The 14,371-nt window shown below is 43.2% G+C and overlaps 1 protein-coding gene across 1 annotated transcript; it reads right to left on the bottom strand.

Annotated features, from left to right (window-relative positions):
* Positions 1 to 2,087: 2,087 nt before the first annotated feature.
* Positions 2,088 to 14,079, bottom strand: LOC134466996 (transcription elongation regulator 1-like protein). The gene is made up of 5 exons (XM_063220926.1): positions 14,064 to 14,079; positions 9,004 to 9,319; positions 6,721 to 6,870; positions 2,493 to 2,673; positions 2,088 to 2,146 (listed from the first exon to the last, which is right to left on the bottom strand). Exons 2-5 carry the CDS (start codon positions 9,277 to 9,279, stop codon positions 2,088 to 2,090), a joined length of 666 nt encoding a protein of 221 aa, XP_063076996.1. The 5' UTR covers positions 9,280 to 9,319; positions 14,064 to 14,079.
* Between the last annotated feature and the right edge of the window lie 292 nt (positions 14,080 to 14,371).

The raw sequence follows: 14,371 nt of genomic DNA, 5'->3' as shown, positions 1-14,371 counted from the left end.
CTTTGCTACCTCGAATCATCAGTTGCATACAGAGGGGAAAAAGCTGTGCACGAAAGGGAAAAAGGCCTGAATGATTTAACCTGCACCTGTCTTGTCACATAAGCCAGTCTTCACACACTACAACATGGCTCCATGACCATTTCACCCAAGAGGTATGACATTTTTCTGACCTGAGATCATTGTGTGAAAACCAGTGACAGTGGGCTATATGGGGCATATGGGTCTTCCAATACATTTGGCCTTGACATGCTGCCATGAAAGAATTCTTTCCCTTCACCTTTTATCGGAAACAGTGTTCCAATATTCAGTGAATCATTGCAATCAATAACGGCCACACATATATTCTGAAGCTGTTACATTTTGTGAAAATGTACAAGAGTGAACTCTGGGAACTCTATGGCACAGTGTGCATACTGTATGACGGTTACATGATAATATATGATCATGTTTTCCTTGTTTAATCCACTTAAACCCATCACAGGTGTCAAACTCAAGGCCCGGGAGCTAAAAGTGGCCCACAGAGTCATTTTATGTGGCGTGTGATCATTTCAAATGTGCATTACAGTTGGCCCACATGCACCATTAACGTAGAAAATATGACTTGAATGCAACATGTTGTGCATCATAAGAATTATGAGAGGGCCCAGGCAAGTGCAACGGCACAAATTAGCACATACAAGGAAATGCAGGGGCATTTTTAGTGGGGCCACGGCCCCACCGTGACTTAGCTTGGGCCCCACCTAGCTCAGGACCCTTCAAATATTTATTTTGTTAAATTATTTATTTTTAAATTGTTCGGAAATAAATGCAATTGCGCAGTTATCGCTTTGCCCCGTGCACAACAAAATGTAATTTCAAATTCTTTGTATGACCAGTGCATGTAAAGAAATTGACAATAAAACCTACTTGACTTGACTTGACAATATTCTGCTACGACTGATCGATCTGGCAACCCTGTGTATGAGCTTCAACACAAGTCTTGTGACCAGTCCAGTTTTCTGCTAGATGTCTTCTGATTGGTTGGCATGTTCATGCGCGACTGCTTGCCGCCAGAGTTGTGTGCAGTTATTTACTAATGCATCTGATAGTTCAATAATTTCTGGATTTATCATGCAGCCGAGGCAGCACCCGAATCCGCGCGTATTTATGAGAAGGTATGGATTTAGAACATGTAGGCTACACTAGACACAACACTAAAGTGATAACATGTCATCTAATGATAACATTGTCATCATAACTGACAACATTTTGCAAGCTGGTAAATGTTGGTAAAAGTGTTGCAATGAATACTTTAGTATTGCCACTATTAGGTTGTGGACATCCATTAAATATACTATTACTGTTTAACACAAATAATAGTCGGTGCCTGTTGCCAAGATGTTGGTGACATGCGATGCTTAACTTTCACTTTTGCCGGTATTTGTTATGGGGTTCTGGCTGACAGTGTTTAGAAGTTGCGAAGGAGTGATGCGTCCGTCTTGCGTGGGAATGAATAGTGAACAGCAGGCAAATCGACTGAATATTATCTGGAGAATCGCCATTGGGGGCGAATTGGGGGCGAATCGCCATTGGGGGCGAATCGCTATATGGGGGGCGTTGAGAAGGATACAGTTGAGAGGGGGCAGTGCTTACATTTAGTTGCCATTGGGGGGCATTAGTCTATCTTATTTCTTAAAAATAAGGGGGGCCTTGGCAGGCTTATGATGTGGTCGAGGGGGCATTGGGAGACTCCAGGGGACTTTTATTCAAAACAAGTTGAGACTACAGGCATTTAATGCATCCTTCCTTGATTGGGACACGTTCCAATAAATGACTCCCACAGCGCACACACATGGGCGCGCACACACACACACACACACACACACACACACACACACACACACACACACACACACACACACACACACACACACACACACACACAAACAACACAGACACACACACACACACACACACACACACACACTTGCAGCCAGGACCCATCTCATCCACATCCTAATGCAGCCCATCCGAACCTACCGCCACACTCCCACACAACAACACACACAGATGGCCTCATAACTCTCCTGCTTTAAAGACGAGACGCTTCAGAGGAAGACTGGCACGATCTCCTGTACGCCGCTGCTGTGACTCGCTAAAATAATCTCTATGGAAATAAATACCCATACAATACATCCATGCATAAATAAATAAGTAATGGAATCAGCTGTGGTTGAAACCATGGTAATAAATAAACAAAAAAACTCATAAACGGTGCAGCTCAGGTGGTCAGCCAGCAGGTAGGTAGGTAGGTGTGTGTGTGTGTGTGTGTGTGTGTGTGTGTGTGTGTGTGTGTGTGTGTGTGTGTGTGTGTGTGTGTGTGTGTGTGTGTGTGTGTGTGTGTGTGTGTGTGTGTGTGTGTGTGTGTGTGTATGTGTGTGTGTGTGTGTGTGTGTGTGTGTGTGTGTGTGTGTGTGTGTTCAAAAGGGATGGTGATAGATTCCCACACAGACCTGATATGCGTCGCGGTGACACCAGCAGAGTGTGGAGGTTCCTGGAGGCAGTGGTTGGCCTAGATATCCTCATTGCCATTTGATTTGTCACCAGCACAGGCTTCTCTTGCCGCTGGAAAATTCCCATTTCTTCAGGAGCGAACCAGGTGGTCTCCAGAGCCAGAGTATTGTTCAGGTAGACCTGTAAAAAAAAAAGGTATCGCTCACAAAATAAGTCTTTCTTGAGGTGCTGGCTTATTGTGCATACAAATGACTAAGAAACTTGGGAGTTTGAAGAAGGCCAGACAGTCGAAACGTTACTTCAAAATAAAAACATAGAGCAGAGTGTGTGTCATTTTCTCGATTTTCTTTCACATAGGTAGACCTGTAAAACACCAGTGAGCTGCATGTCAAATACACTACACCTTGGTTTCATTTCAATTTCAAATAACACATTTTATGCACATACATGCATGTATGAAGGCAAGACACACAAACAGACAAGACAAACAAAACAAACAGAAGCACAGGGGCTATAGGCCAACAACAACAACAACAATATCTATAGAAGCGCTAATGAGCTCTTGGTGAGACGTCCAGCCCCAATCCCAATGGCAAGAGGGATATCTACCGTAGAGTGTTGTTCAAGTAGACCTGTAATTAATACGCATGTAGATCTGCATTTTAATTTAAACAGGGTATTTGATGCACACCATAAGAGAGGACACAGAAACAGACAGAGGCTATAGTCCAGGGGTGGGGATCCTTTCTCATTCGAGGGGCCACATCAAATGTTCACATTTTATTAAGTCCTCCAAGGGCCGTACTATAAACACAAACCAGGATATCCCCCTGCACTTTAGGCCTATATTGAAGGTGGCCACCTTTACAATAGACCCCACCTTCACTAGGTCCCCGGAAAATATAATTTCAGTGTATTGCAAATATACTGTAATTTCTAAGATGTCATAAGACTTGTCATATTTCATGTGAAGCTGCATAACATTAAAATTATATCGGCGGCCGGATAAGACAGCCTCAGGGACCGCAAACAGCCCCCATTACCCCCCGCTATAGTCCAACAGTAGCAACATTTACATATGTCCAGTCTTAGTCAAAAGGTCAGTCATAGGCAACTGGCCATTTAGAGCTTGGAAATGTTTAGTATCTTGAGAGATATTAGTATCTAGTGAGAAACACAACTAATAGGCCTAAAGGCCCACTCCACAGAAGTCAATAGCCTCTCACACTTCAAAAATACAACTTCAGAAGTCTGACTGTTAACGCTATTTTTCAAGCTTCAAAAGAGGCCCAAAATGCCTGCAGCTAAAACTTTGACTAAGATGACCTGGATCTGGATGAATGAGAATCTTCACAGACACCAAACATCTTCTTGTAGCGTACAATACCACAAACCCCATCTTCTGGTAGAGTAAGATATCCCAAACCCCATTTTCTAGTACAGTACAGTAAGATACCACAAACCCCATCTTCTGGTAGAGTAAGATATCCCAAACCCCATTTTCTAGTACAGTAAGATATCCCAAACCGGAAAACCCCATCTTCTAGTAGATTAAGGTACCCCAAACCTAGCCTACCCGATGCAAAGGAGTGTGCTCAAGTTTGTTCTCCTAAGGGGGGGTTGTCCCCTTTCATCTTGTCTTTCTGTGGTGTTTGGTGGTGGCTTGCAGAAGATGTGTGCTACTGCCATCTACAGCTCTAAGCGAACTCCATTTATTCTCAACCTAAATTTTGAAAAGGTCACCTGGGTCATTTCACGTGAAATCAGACGCTTTGGGACCCGACCGATCCGGATTTCAATCATACTTGGTGTGCCTTTTTAGTAGCAAGGTAGCACCCCAGAACTGCGTTGGTTTGAATCTGACACTAATATTAAGGGAGAAACAGACTAGGAAAGGTTCACATTTTAGGGTAGGACACTATACATTCAGCCTTGAATATATCAGTCAGTGTTAGTCACAAAAAGATGCCTGTGGTATTGTTTGAAAGCTCTTTTCTGGCTCTACATATTACACAATCAGCTTGGAATACAACGACTCTCAGAATATGAATTATGATAAATTGAAAAATTAAAAATTGAATATCTAAAAAAACTATATTTTAAAATGGCCAGTTCCTTGTCCAAACGTAGCCGGCAATGTCATTAGCAACACCTCAAATGCTGGTGTTCGGTTCTTTATTCATTTCAGAGAGAATTTGACTCACAAATATGGCATCATACAGACCACTTACTAATAATATGGTAATACCATAGTAGCATCACATGACAAAACAAAAACAAAACAAAAATGGTCAGTTTCCATGGACCCAGGTTTCAGAAACTAAGGCAGATGTCCATTTATACACACCAAATGATGATATGTGAATGTTTGAACATTCCTTCTCTGTGTACCTGTGTCATCTTCCCTTTACCGTACTTTAAAGAGATAATCAATGGCTACACTCTCATTTTGTACTCTACCAGTGCATTTGAAGCAGCAGCTGTGTCTTTTGTAGATAATGTATAAGTACGTCCCGTTGCAGTTAGGTTCCACTACCAGAAGCACATCCTGATGATCCATGACAAGTCTATCTGGTCTGAAGGGAAAAGTGAAGGATGGAGATGGTCCATGAGGATGCAGGAAGTTCAGTTTCACCTCTCCAGTGCTCAGCATACATTCATCAACACATGCTAGCCACCAGTTGCCATCATATACAGCTACAACATACCCTTTGATGCTTGAAAATGTAACACATTCCTTTACTGAGCTCACTCTTTCAACTCCTTCTCTGAATGCGGAAAATGGCCTAATGTCCATTGACAATGGGCAGAAGCTGTGTAGTTTTTGAGTACCTGGAATAGTTCTTGCAGATTCAAACCTCTTCAACAGGTTCTCAGCTTCATGATGGTGCATCTCTCTCAAGAACATCCATTGCCAGTTTGCCACAACAGAGATGTACCATCATGAAGCTGAGAACCTGTTGAAAAGGTTGGAATCTGCAAGAACTATTCCAGGTACTCAAAAACTACACAGCTTCTGCCCATTGTCAATGGACACAGTGGAAGTTAGGCCATTTTCGGCATTCAGAGAAGGCAGAGTTGAAAGAGTGAGCTCAGTGAAGGAATGTGTTACATTTTCAAGCATCAAAGGGTATGTTGTAGCTGTATATGATGGCAACTGGTGGCTAGCATGTGTTGAGGAATGTATGCAGAGCACTGGAGAGGTGAAACTGAACTTCCTGCATCCTCATGGACCATCTCCATCCTTTACTTTTCCCTTCAGACCAGATAGACTTGTCATGGATCATCAGGATGTGCTTCTGGTAGTGGAACCTGTAACTGCAACGGGACGTACTTATACATTATCTACAAAAGACACAGCTGCTGCTTCAAATGCACTGGTAGAGTACAAAATGAGAGTGTAGCCATTGATTATCTCTTTAAAGTACGGTAAAGGGAAGATGACACAGGTACACAGAGAAGGAATGTTCAAACATTCACATATCATCATTTGGTGTGTATAAATGGACATCTGCCTTAGTTTCTGAAACCTGAGACCATGGAAACTGACCATTTTTGTTTTGTTTTTGTTTTGTCATGTGATGCTACTATGGTATTACCATATTATTAGTAAGTGGTCTGTATGATGCCATATTTGTGAGTCAAATTCTCTCTGAAATGAATAAAGAACCGAACACCAGCATTTGAGGTGTTGCTAATGACATTGCCGGCTACATTTGGACAAGGAACTGGCCATTTTAAAATATAGTTTTTTTAGATATTCAATTTTTAATTTTTCAATTTATCATAATTCATATTCTGAGAGTTGTTGTATTCCAAGCTGATTGTGTAATATGTAGAGCCAGAAAAGAGCTTTCAAATAACACCACAGGCATCCTTTTGTGACTAACACTGACTGATATATTCAAGGCTGAATGTATAGTGTCCTACCCTCACATGTGAACCTTTCCTAGTCTGTTTCTCCCTTAATATTAGTGTCAGATTCAAACCAATGCAGTTCTGGGGTGCTACCTTGCTACTAAAAAGGCACACCAAGTATGATTGAAATCCGGGTCGGTCGGGTCCCAAAGTGTCTGATTTCACGTGAAATGACCCACCTAACCTAAGACCTCCTAAAGGGGAGTTCACCTGACGTCACATGGATCCAGGAAAAATACGTTCTTGATGTATCTTACTCTACTAGAAGTAAAGATGTCTGCAGTCACATCCAACCTTCAGAGGGTTCACCTTATATTCTGGGAGCCTCCTCTTCTCAACCCAGCCCTTCCTGAGGTGTGGGTGGAGGATGGTGCGGTACACGCGGGGAAACACAGGCACCAACTCCACGCTCGCAGACGGCTGGAATCCCAAAACATGTGGCCTTGATGGCAGATCAAACTACAATGGCACAAAAACAGAAATACCTCAGTGTAAACAAAAAAAACATCAGTGCATATTTAACCTTGTATAACTAGGAGGATGACTGATTTGTTCAGATAAGGCAAATAAAATTACAAATAGTTTTTGCTTCATGTGCTTTAAGTCCTTGTGCACAACCCTTCAGCTATCCAGGTGCAGGTGTAAGGCAGGAAAACGTGATCAATATGAAAAGTTCATCAAACACCGCACACAGGATACTGTTCTTTTTTTTCTCTTTATTTTTTGGAGCGAACTCTTTGGAAAGAGTTTTGCTTCTTAGAGCTGCTTCTTAGACCTTTCAGCCACATGTGTCCTTTGGAATCCTCCACGTTACAGCAGTAGGCCTACATGAAGTGCAGGAACCCTAATCGTCCGAAAATACCATCCAAAAAGAAGGGCAGGAACTCTGATTTTCCAACAGTCTCGTCAGTAGGCCCTACCAAATCTGTACAAGTCACGTTTTTGTAGGCCTATTGCCTGCACACATTTTGAAAAACTTGTTTTGAACGTGTAAAATGCGGTGCGCGAGATAAGTTCTGCCGGAATGCTGATCATGAAAATCATGAGGAAGGTGAACTGGGTTCCTCTGAGTTCCCGCCCACTTCAAGCACCACTTTACAGCAGTTATCTGATGGAGGGGAAACAGATGATTCATGGCATCTATCATGCAAGTGTAAACACAAACATATGCCATGCCATACTAACGTGATGAAATGAATTGACTACGTATGTATGGGAACTACTGACTGTGTGGGAAGCATGTGAAACTATAACTCAATGAAGCGACGTTGTTGTATGTCAGCACTATCGCTCTCTCTGTTTGTCAGTGGAGACTGATTAAAGCTACTCAAAACAAGGATCTCCTGCCAAAAGATTTGGATGAAAACACACGCTGACAGACATTACAAGCAGAGCTGAAGGCTAAGAGATATTTACTACGCTTACTGAGTCATGTCGCAAACCACATTAAAAATATATCAGAAAACTTGAGGGCGAAAAAAAAGCTTTGGAACGTGAAAAAATAAATGTCTTTTAACACAAGTGCATCATCAACATTCATTTTCTTTTCTGCTCAAGCAATCTTCCCTCCTCCTCCTCCTCCTCCTCCTCCTCCTCCACAGCAGAGTAAATCCAAGGCCTATAAATGTTGCTTAGTGCAATGAAAAGTCAAGGTCTACATCGTTATCAATATGCCTGTGAAGTCCTGATCAAGCCCCTTCTGCATGCCCTAGTGCTCGCATGGAAATTGTGCTTCTCAGCTCTTGGTGAGAAAAAAAAACCCACCTCTTGTGGACCTCGGAAGACACTGCAAGGCACACAGTGCATACAAATCCACCCGCAAACCCAGGGCCCTACACCTCCACCCACCTCTCTCTCTCTCTCTCTCTCTCTCTCTCTCTCTCTCTCTCTCTCTCTCTCTCTCTCTCTCTCTCTCTCTCTCTCTCTCTCTCTCTCTCACACCACTTCTGATCAAGTGTGTGAGTCAAGATTAGTGTAAAGATACCGAGTTTGATGTAAACACATGACAACCTCCTCTCCAAGTAGCCAATCCACTGATTTCAACTTCAATTTCAACAATCATTCATTCCATTATAATTGTTATTTTGATTTAAAGGGACACTGTGTGAGATTTTTAGTTGTTTATTTCCAGAATTCATGCTGCCCATTCACTAATGTTACCTTTTTCATGAATACTTCACACCACCATCAAATTCTAAGTATTCATTATGACTGGAACAACTGCACTTTTCATACATGAAAAGGGAGATCTTCTCCATGGTCCGCCATTTTGAATTTCTAAAAATAGTCATTTTTAGCTGTAAAAATGCCTGTACTTGGACCATACTAGACAATATTTGTTTATTACTTAGTAAACTTTCATGTAAATATCAAATTTGGCAATAGGCAGTCCAGTTTCAATGAGCAGCATAGTTGCAGTACCTTTTTTGACCATTTCCTGCACAGTGTCCCTTTAAGTAACCATATTGTGAGTGATTAGGTCTATTCTAGATTAAAACAATACACATTTTAGCTCTTATGACAAATGCACTGAGGAAATTAACTTATTCGCCATGTAGGCTACAAATTTCATACTTGAAGTGTCAGAATTACCTGGACATTTGGGAGTGGAAACTGGTTAATGGCTCGCTCTGGCGCTGGAGGAATCCGTATCAAAGGGACCGAGAGTGGATCACAGGACAGCTGCCAGCTCGAGAGCCCCTGCAGCAGCGGTGGTGGGCGCGCGGAGATCAGCAGAGGCGCTGGAACGCTGGCACCCTGCACGCGGCAGAGTCCAGAGCCGCCGGGGATCATCCATACCCACGGAGGCGGCTCCGCGTTCACCTGCCACAGCTGCGGCTGACCCTTAAAGCGCGGAACCGGGATCATCCCTACATCCTACCTCGACGGAGTCTGGCGAGTCCGTGTCCTTAATGAGAGGGGGGAAATAGGAGACGAATCACACGGCGGGTTGGACTTACAAGCGAGGCAAGCCCACACATAACTCCGTGGTAGCGCAAACTCCACGTGTTGAAAACACCACGGGCGAGAAAACGGACTCTTTTTTACGGTTCTCAAACAACTGACCGTTCAGAATAAATAGGCCTATAGTGTCACTCACGGAAGTAATTCTGCTAAGCATCAACACAACAAATAAAGCGTGACATGACAAAAGCGCGTTTCGTGATCTGCAGTGGTTTTCAGTCCAATAGCCTACATAGAATACTTTAGGCAAAGGCTAAAAACTAATTTCGGCAATCTCGTAGACTAGGGTGTGTTCAATGTGATACCTGGGTGTGCTATAATAAATAAAGCTTCTATTCTGCTCTGCAGCATGCGTAATGACAACACGGATTACACAGATGTCCAATTTATCCAAGTTGAGCGAACCTTCCAAATAGTGTAGCCTACGTTTTGCAACTTGCGCCGTTGGTGAGGAAAGATAAACGCAATCATGCCCCAATGTAGGCCTAATTAAAAATGATACATTTAACGAACTTACCCAAATGTTATTGACAAATACCCTCTCGGTGATGTTTATTTATCCATTGTCAGCAAATACATTTCTTATTATTCCAGATGAAAACAGTGTCCGAATACCTGCAGTTTTCAGGAATATCCAAGAGTTATTATTAAAATGATGCGATGTAGGTCTGAAGTCTTCTGAACTGGTATGACGATCGAAAGCGCCACATCCGTGGACGCAAGAATTCAATATACGTAGCTGTGTTCTCTCCGAACTCTGGCGTTTATGTTGGAGCTTCGGTGGGCATCATACAAGTTTGACTGCCACAGAATATCTTGCGTTGCGTTGAAGCATCATCCTTGAAACACCACCCTGTGATGAAACTCGCGCCGTTGAGGAAAAGCCAAGGCAAGATAATAGGCATACACTCCCCTAAACTCTTCTCCATACACACGGACAGATGAAAAAACGTGTGTGTTGTCTCGGCGGTGTTGAATAACGCTTTGTCTCCAAGTGCTCGCCACGCGACCCGCACAAGTGCGCAATCTCTCCTCCTTATGCCAGGGCTGGATGCTGCGATGTGTTCTCAGTTCGCTGCAAATGCATAACTGTTACGCCAAACGTGCGTAGCAAAGCAGAGTCCACGTCAAGGGCCCCGGAGAAGAAAGAGAGAGTGAGACATGGTGGAGCTGGTGGAATGTAAACGCAACGATTTAAGCGTGAAAATTATTCAAGAAAATTATCCACTTGTTCCCTTGATACGGCTTCTCTATATGCAAGGAATATTGCCCCGGGCACTAGGCCTAATTGCCTTGCACTTAAAAATCTAGCAAAACTATTCATTTACTAATATTTTCTCGTTTCCCTAATATTACATCACAGACTTGATTACTTAACAATACTCGCTGCCTCTCGGTGACATTAATCTTTTTGTCTACAATCATCATCTCCTATCAGTTTTTGCTCCCTCAACTTTTAATTGTGTTAATGTCTCTCGTGTGTATGTGCAGGGATGGATTATGATTCCATGGGCCCCGGGGCATAACAGCAAGAAAGGACAACTCAATAAGTGTGGCTAGTTTACAAAAAAATTCAGGGTTTCAGGCCAGATGTGGGAATCTGTTGGAGGTTTGGGGATTGTTTCTTGAGAAAAATGGAAAATTCAGTTGTTAAATGTGCGGTTATAGCCTAATGCAGTATGAGAATGGAAATATATAGGCCAGGGCTTCAGGGCCCCCTTGGCTCTCAGGGCCTGGGCCCAGTAGGCCCATGCAGTAATCTGTCCCTGTGTATGTGTGTCCAGCCATGTTCTTAATATTATGTGTATTGTGTTGGCCTATTAACATCTCCCTGGGGATCAGTAAAGTAACTCCACCCTACACAAGTTTTTTTTAACAATATAGTCCTTACAAATGATGGTGAAGCACACTAACCAAAAAAGCAGAGTATTCAAATTCCAGGGTTAGATATTGGGAGTTGATTTTATCAGTCAACATGACATTTTAACTCTCTTTGCTTTAAAATGGTGGTACAGAACCAAGGTTATTCCGCATTTTGGACATTTTTATTTAACTCTGCAAAGTGCAAAGCTCTGTCAGCCTGGTGACGCCATCCGATGTAGGCCTACTCCACCCAAAGATTTTGGGCACATTGTCTGGCAAAAGCTTCAATCTCGGTTCTCTCAGTGTTTAGCCAATCAGCAAACGGTTCAGAGTGCTGACGCAAAACTCACCTGCGATGTCCGTTACTGATTGGTTAAGGTAACTGTATTCACACTGATTGACGGAGTCAACAGTCGACTTTTCACACAGGCTAGCACTCTATGCACGCGGCAGCAATTTGAGCATCAGTCTAGCCATTACAGTATTGTGGCCATCCCAATGGAGCATGTTGGGGTGTTCATATAGCCTACAGTGATGTGGCTATCCCTACACTCGAACCTGTTGGGGTGTTCATATACCCTACAGTGATGTGGCTATCCCTACACTGGAACCTGTTGGGGTGTTCATATACCCTACAGTACCATCCCTATCTGGAACCTGATGGAGTGTTCATACACAGTATAGATGGTGGCAGTTGGCAGTTGCAGTTGTGTAAACCAGTGTTTCCCAACCTTTTTTGTCTCACGTACCCCCAAAACCTCTCAATTGTGCCATGAACACCCCCTAATTCATGTTCTTTATCGCTTTCTCTGTCCTTATATGAGTGCTCCATACATTTGTTGTAAAAATAACATTTTCCCAAGTACCCCCTGCAGTGTGTTAGCATACCCCTAGTGGTACACGTACCCCTGGTTGGGAAACACTGGTGTAAACCACTAATGAACAAGGTCAATCATCCCTCTGTTCTTGTGTGCTTATCTACTATAAGTGGTTATACTGACTGACTGTTGTGTGCCTTTGTTCATATTAGTCGTTAATTCCTACCAAGGAAAAGATATGAACCAAAGCCACTGGAAATTGTGTTTTTTTTAAACAAACATCAAGGACCTTGAGGCTCAAATTCACCCATGCTTATTGGGGCTAGTTTATACCAAGCACAATATTTCCAACTACCTTGCCATGACTCTGTCTGTTTGCCTACAGCGGAGATCGCAGGAGTTCATCTCGTATTCATAATCTGGAGCGTGTCCAATTTTTAATCACGTCATGTAACTGCAGCAGCTTATTCCTTTCCACTTTGGATGGAAATGACTGCAGATGTCTGCACATTGATTAAATATCTTGTATTTTATAACACTGTTTATGCGTTTGACTTGAGAGCGAGAGTCTTATGAGCACTTCAGACGTGTTGGTCTCCCATATCACTCCACAGAGATTTTTCATCCTAATGCATTAACAAAAATGAAATGGCATGAAGATGGGAATAGCCCCTTAAGTCACAAATGTAATATTTTCCGACTCTAGTCTCCCTGGCTTTTCCCACATTACTCCCTGTAGGCTCTGTGACGATGGAGCCCTGGATCTGGAATTATAATTAAAGAAGGTTTTCCAGTCATATAGGCCCTTGATTGGCTGATGTCAATGCTGGGATACTTGCCTATCGCACGATTGTCCTTTTCCGCTTCAACATGATGGTGAATACCAAGTCAAACCCCCAAAGCATGAACCCCATAATGGTGGTGATTCAACACCCATTCCAGCCTGCAAACAATACATGTACAGTATATAGGCCTACTATAGTGTGTGTGTGCAACAGTAACTCGGGCCATTCGTGAAGTCTTTACGAGAAAAACAGAAAAAAATCAACTTTAAGCCTCGTGGTGCCTTTACGAATAGCCTAGTTTCTCGTGGTTGGGCGACGAAAGGGGGAACTGACAATTGGGGTAGTTTGGTACTGGGGGGGAGAATAATGCGGACAGACGTCAACAATCAAGCGCGATTGAAGGCTAACTGGAAACAACGGTAATCAAACATTTCAAACAAGTGATTTACGGTTAAGTTTAGGGTTAGGGTTAGGGTTAAGGGTAGGGTTAGGGTTGGGGTTAGGGTTAGGTTTAGGGTTAAGGTTAGGGATAATGTTGGAGGAAGGGAGACATGGCATGAAGCTGACACAACGACAGCGCTTCCCTCCCGGAATGCACGCACGCTGCTCTCTCTCACCCTCTCTCTCACCCACTCTCGACGAAAGCGCGCGTTGCCCAACTACGAAAAATGAGACTATATCGTAAAGGCACCATGAAGCATGTAGTTGATTTTCCCCGAGAATGAGCTTGTGTGTGTGTGTGTGTGTGTGTGTGTGTGTGTGTGTGTGTGTGTGTGTGTGTGTGTGTGTGTGTGTGTGTGTGTGTGTGTGTGTGTGTGTGTGTGTGTGTGACATGTGACCCTATTGGAATAGAGTGGCAGACTGGCATGTATCTGTTCAAAAGACCATCATCCTAAGGTGAATCTGGTTTGAATCCTTTGCTGCGCTTATACCACTTGTAGAGTAGTATAAAGTTGTAGGCGCTCTGGAACATTGTCTCTCCCTGTCTGTCTGTCTCTCTGTCTGTCTGTCTCCCTCCCTCTCTCTTTCTCTCTCCGTGTGTGTGTGTGTGTGTGTGTGTGTGTGTGTGTGTGTGTGTGTGTGTGTGTGTGTGTGTGTGTGTGTGTGTGTGTGTGTGTGTGTGTGTGTGTGTGTGTGTGTGTGTGTGTCTTCATGTTGAAGTTGAGCTATAAAACCTATGCTTACTGATATGATAATGCAGAGTTCATGTTCATGTACTTACAGCCTGATGATTGGCCTGCACCCCTGACCTTTGCTGTCCATCTGAGTCCTGTACTATGTGAGGCGTGTGTAAATGTCCAGGAGGAAACAATAATCCAACTGTACTCTGCAGTGTCCTGCTGCTAAATGAGTGTCTATACTCAGGTGAGGTTTTAGAACCATCTCCAAGGACACATCATAATGACATCACAGACAAGTGACTCTATTGGAATGGAGTGGCATACATCACAGACAAGTGACCCTATTGGAATAGAGTGGCAGACTAACATGTAAGTTATCTGTTCAAGAGACTATCATCCTAAGGTGAAT

The sequence above is a fragment of the Engraulis encrasicolus genome, chromosome 17 (genome assembly GCF_034702125.1).
Source record: "Engraulis encrasicolus isolate BLACKSEA-1 chromosome 17, IST_EnEncr_1.0, whole genome shotgun sequence".
Taxonomy (NCBI): Eukaryota; Metazoa; Chordata; class Actinopteri; order Clupeiformes; family Engraulidae; genus Engraulis; species Engraulis encrasicolus.
The sequence above is the reverse complement of the archived record's forward strand: the minus strand, read 5'-3'. Positions and strand labels throughout refer to the sequence as shown.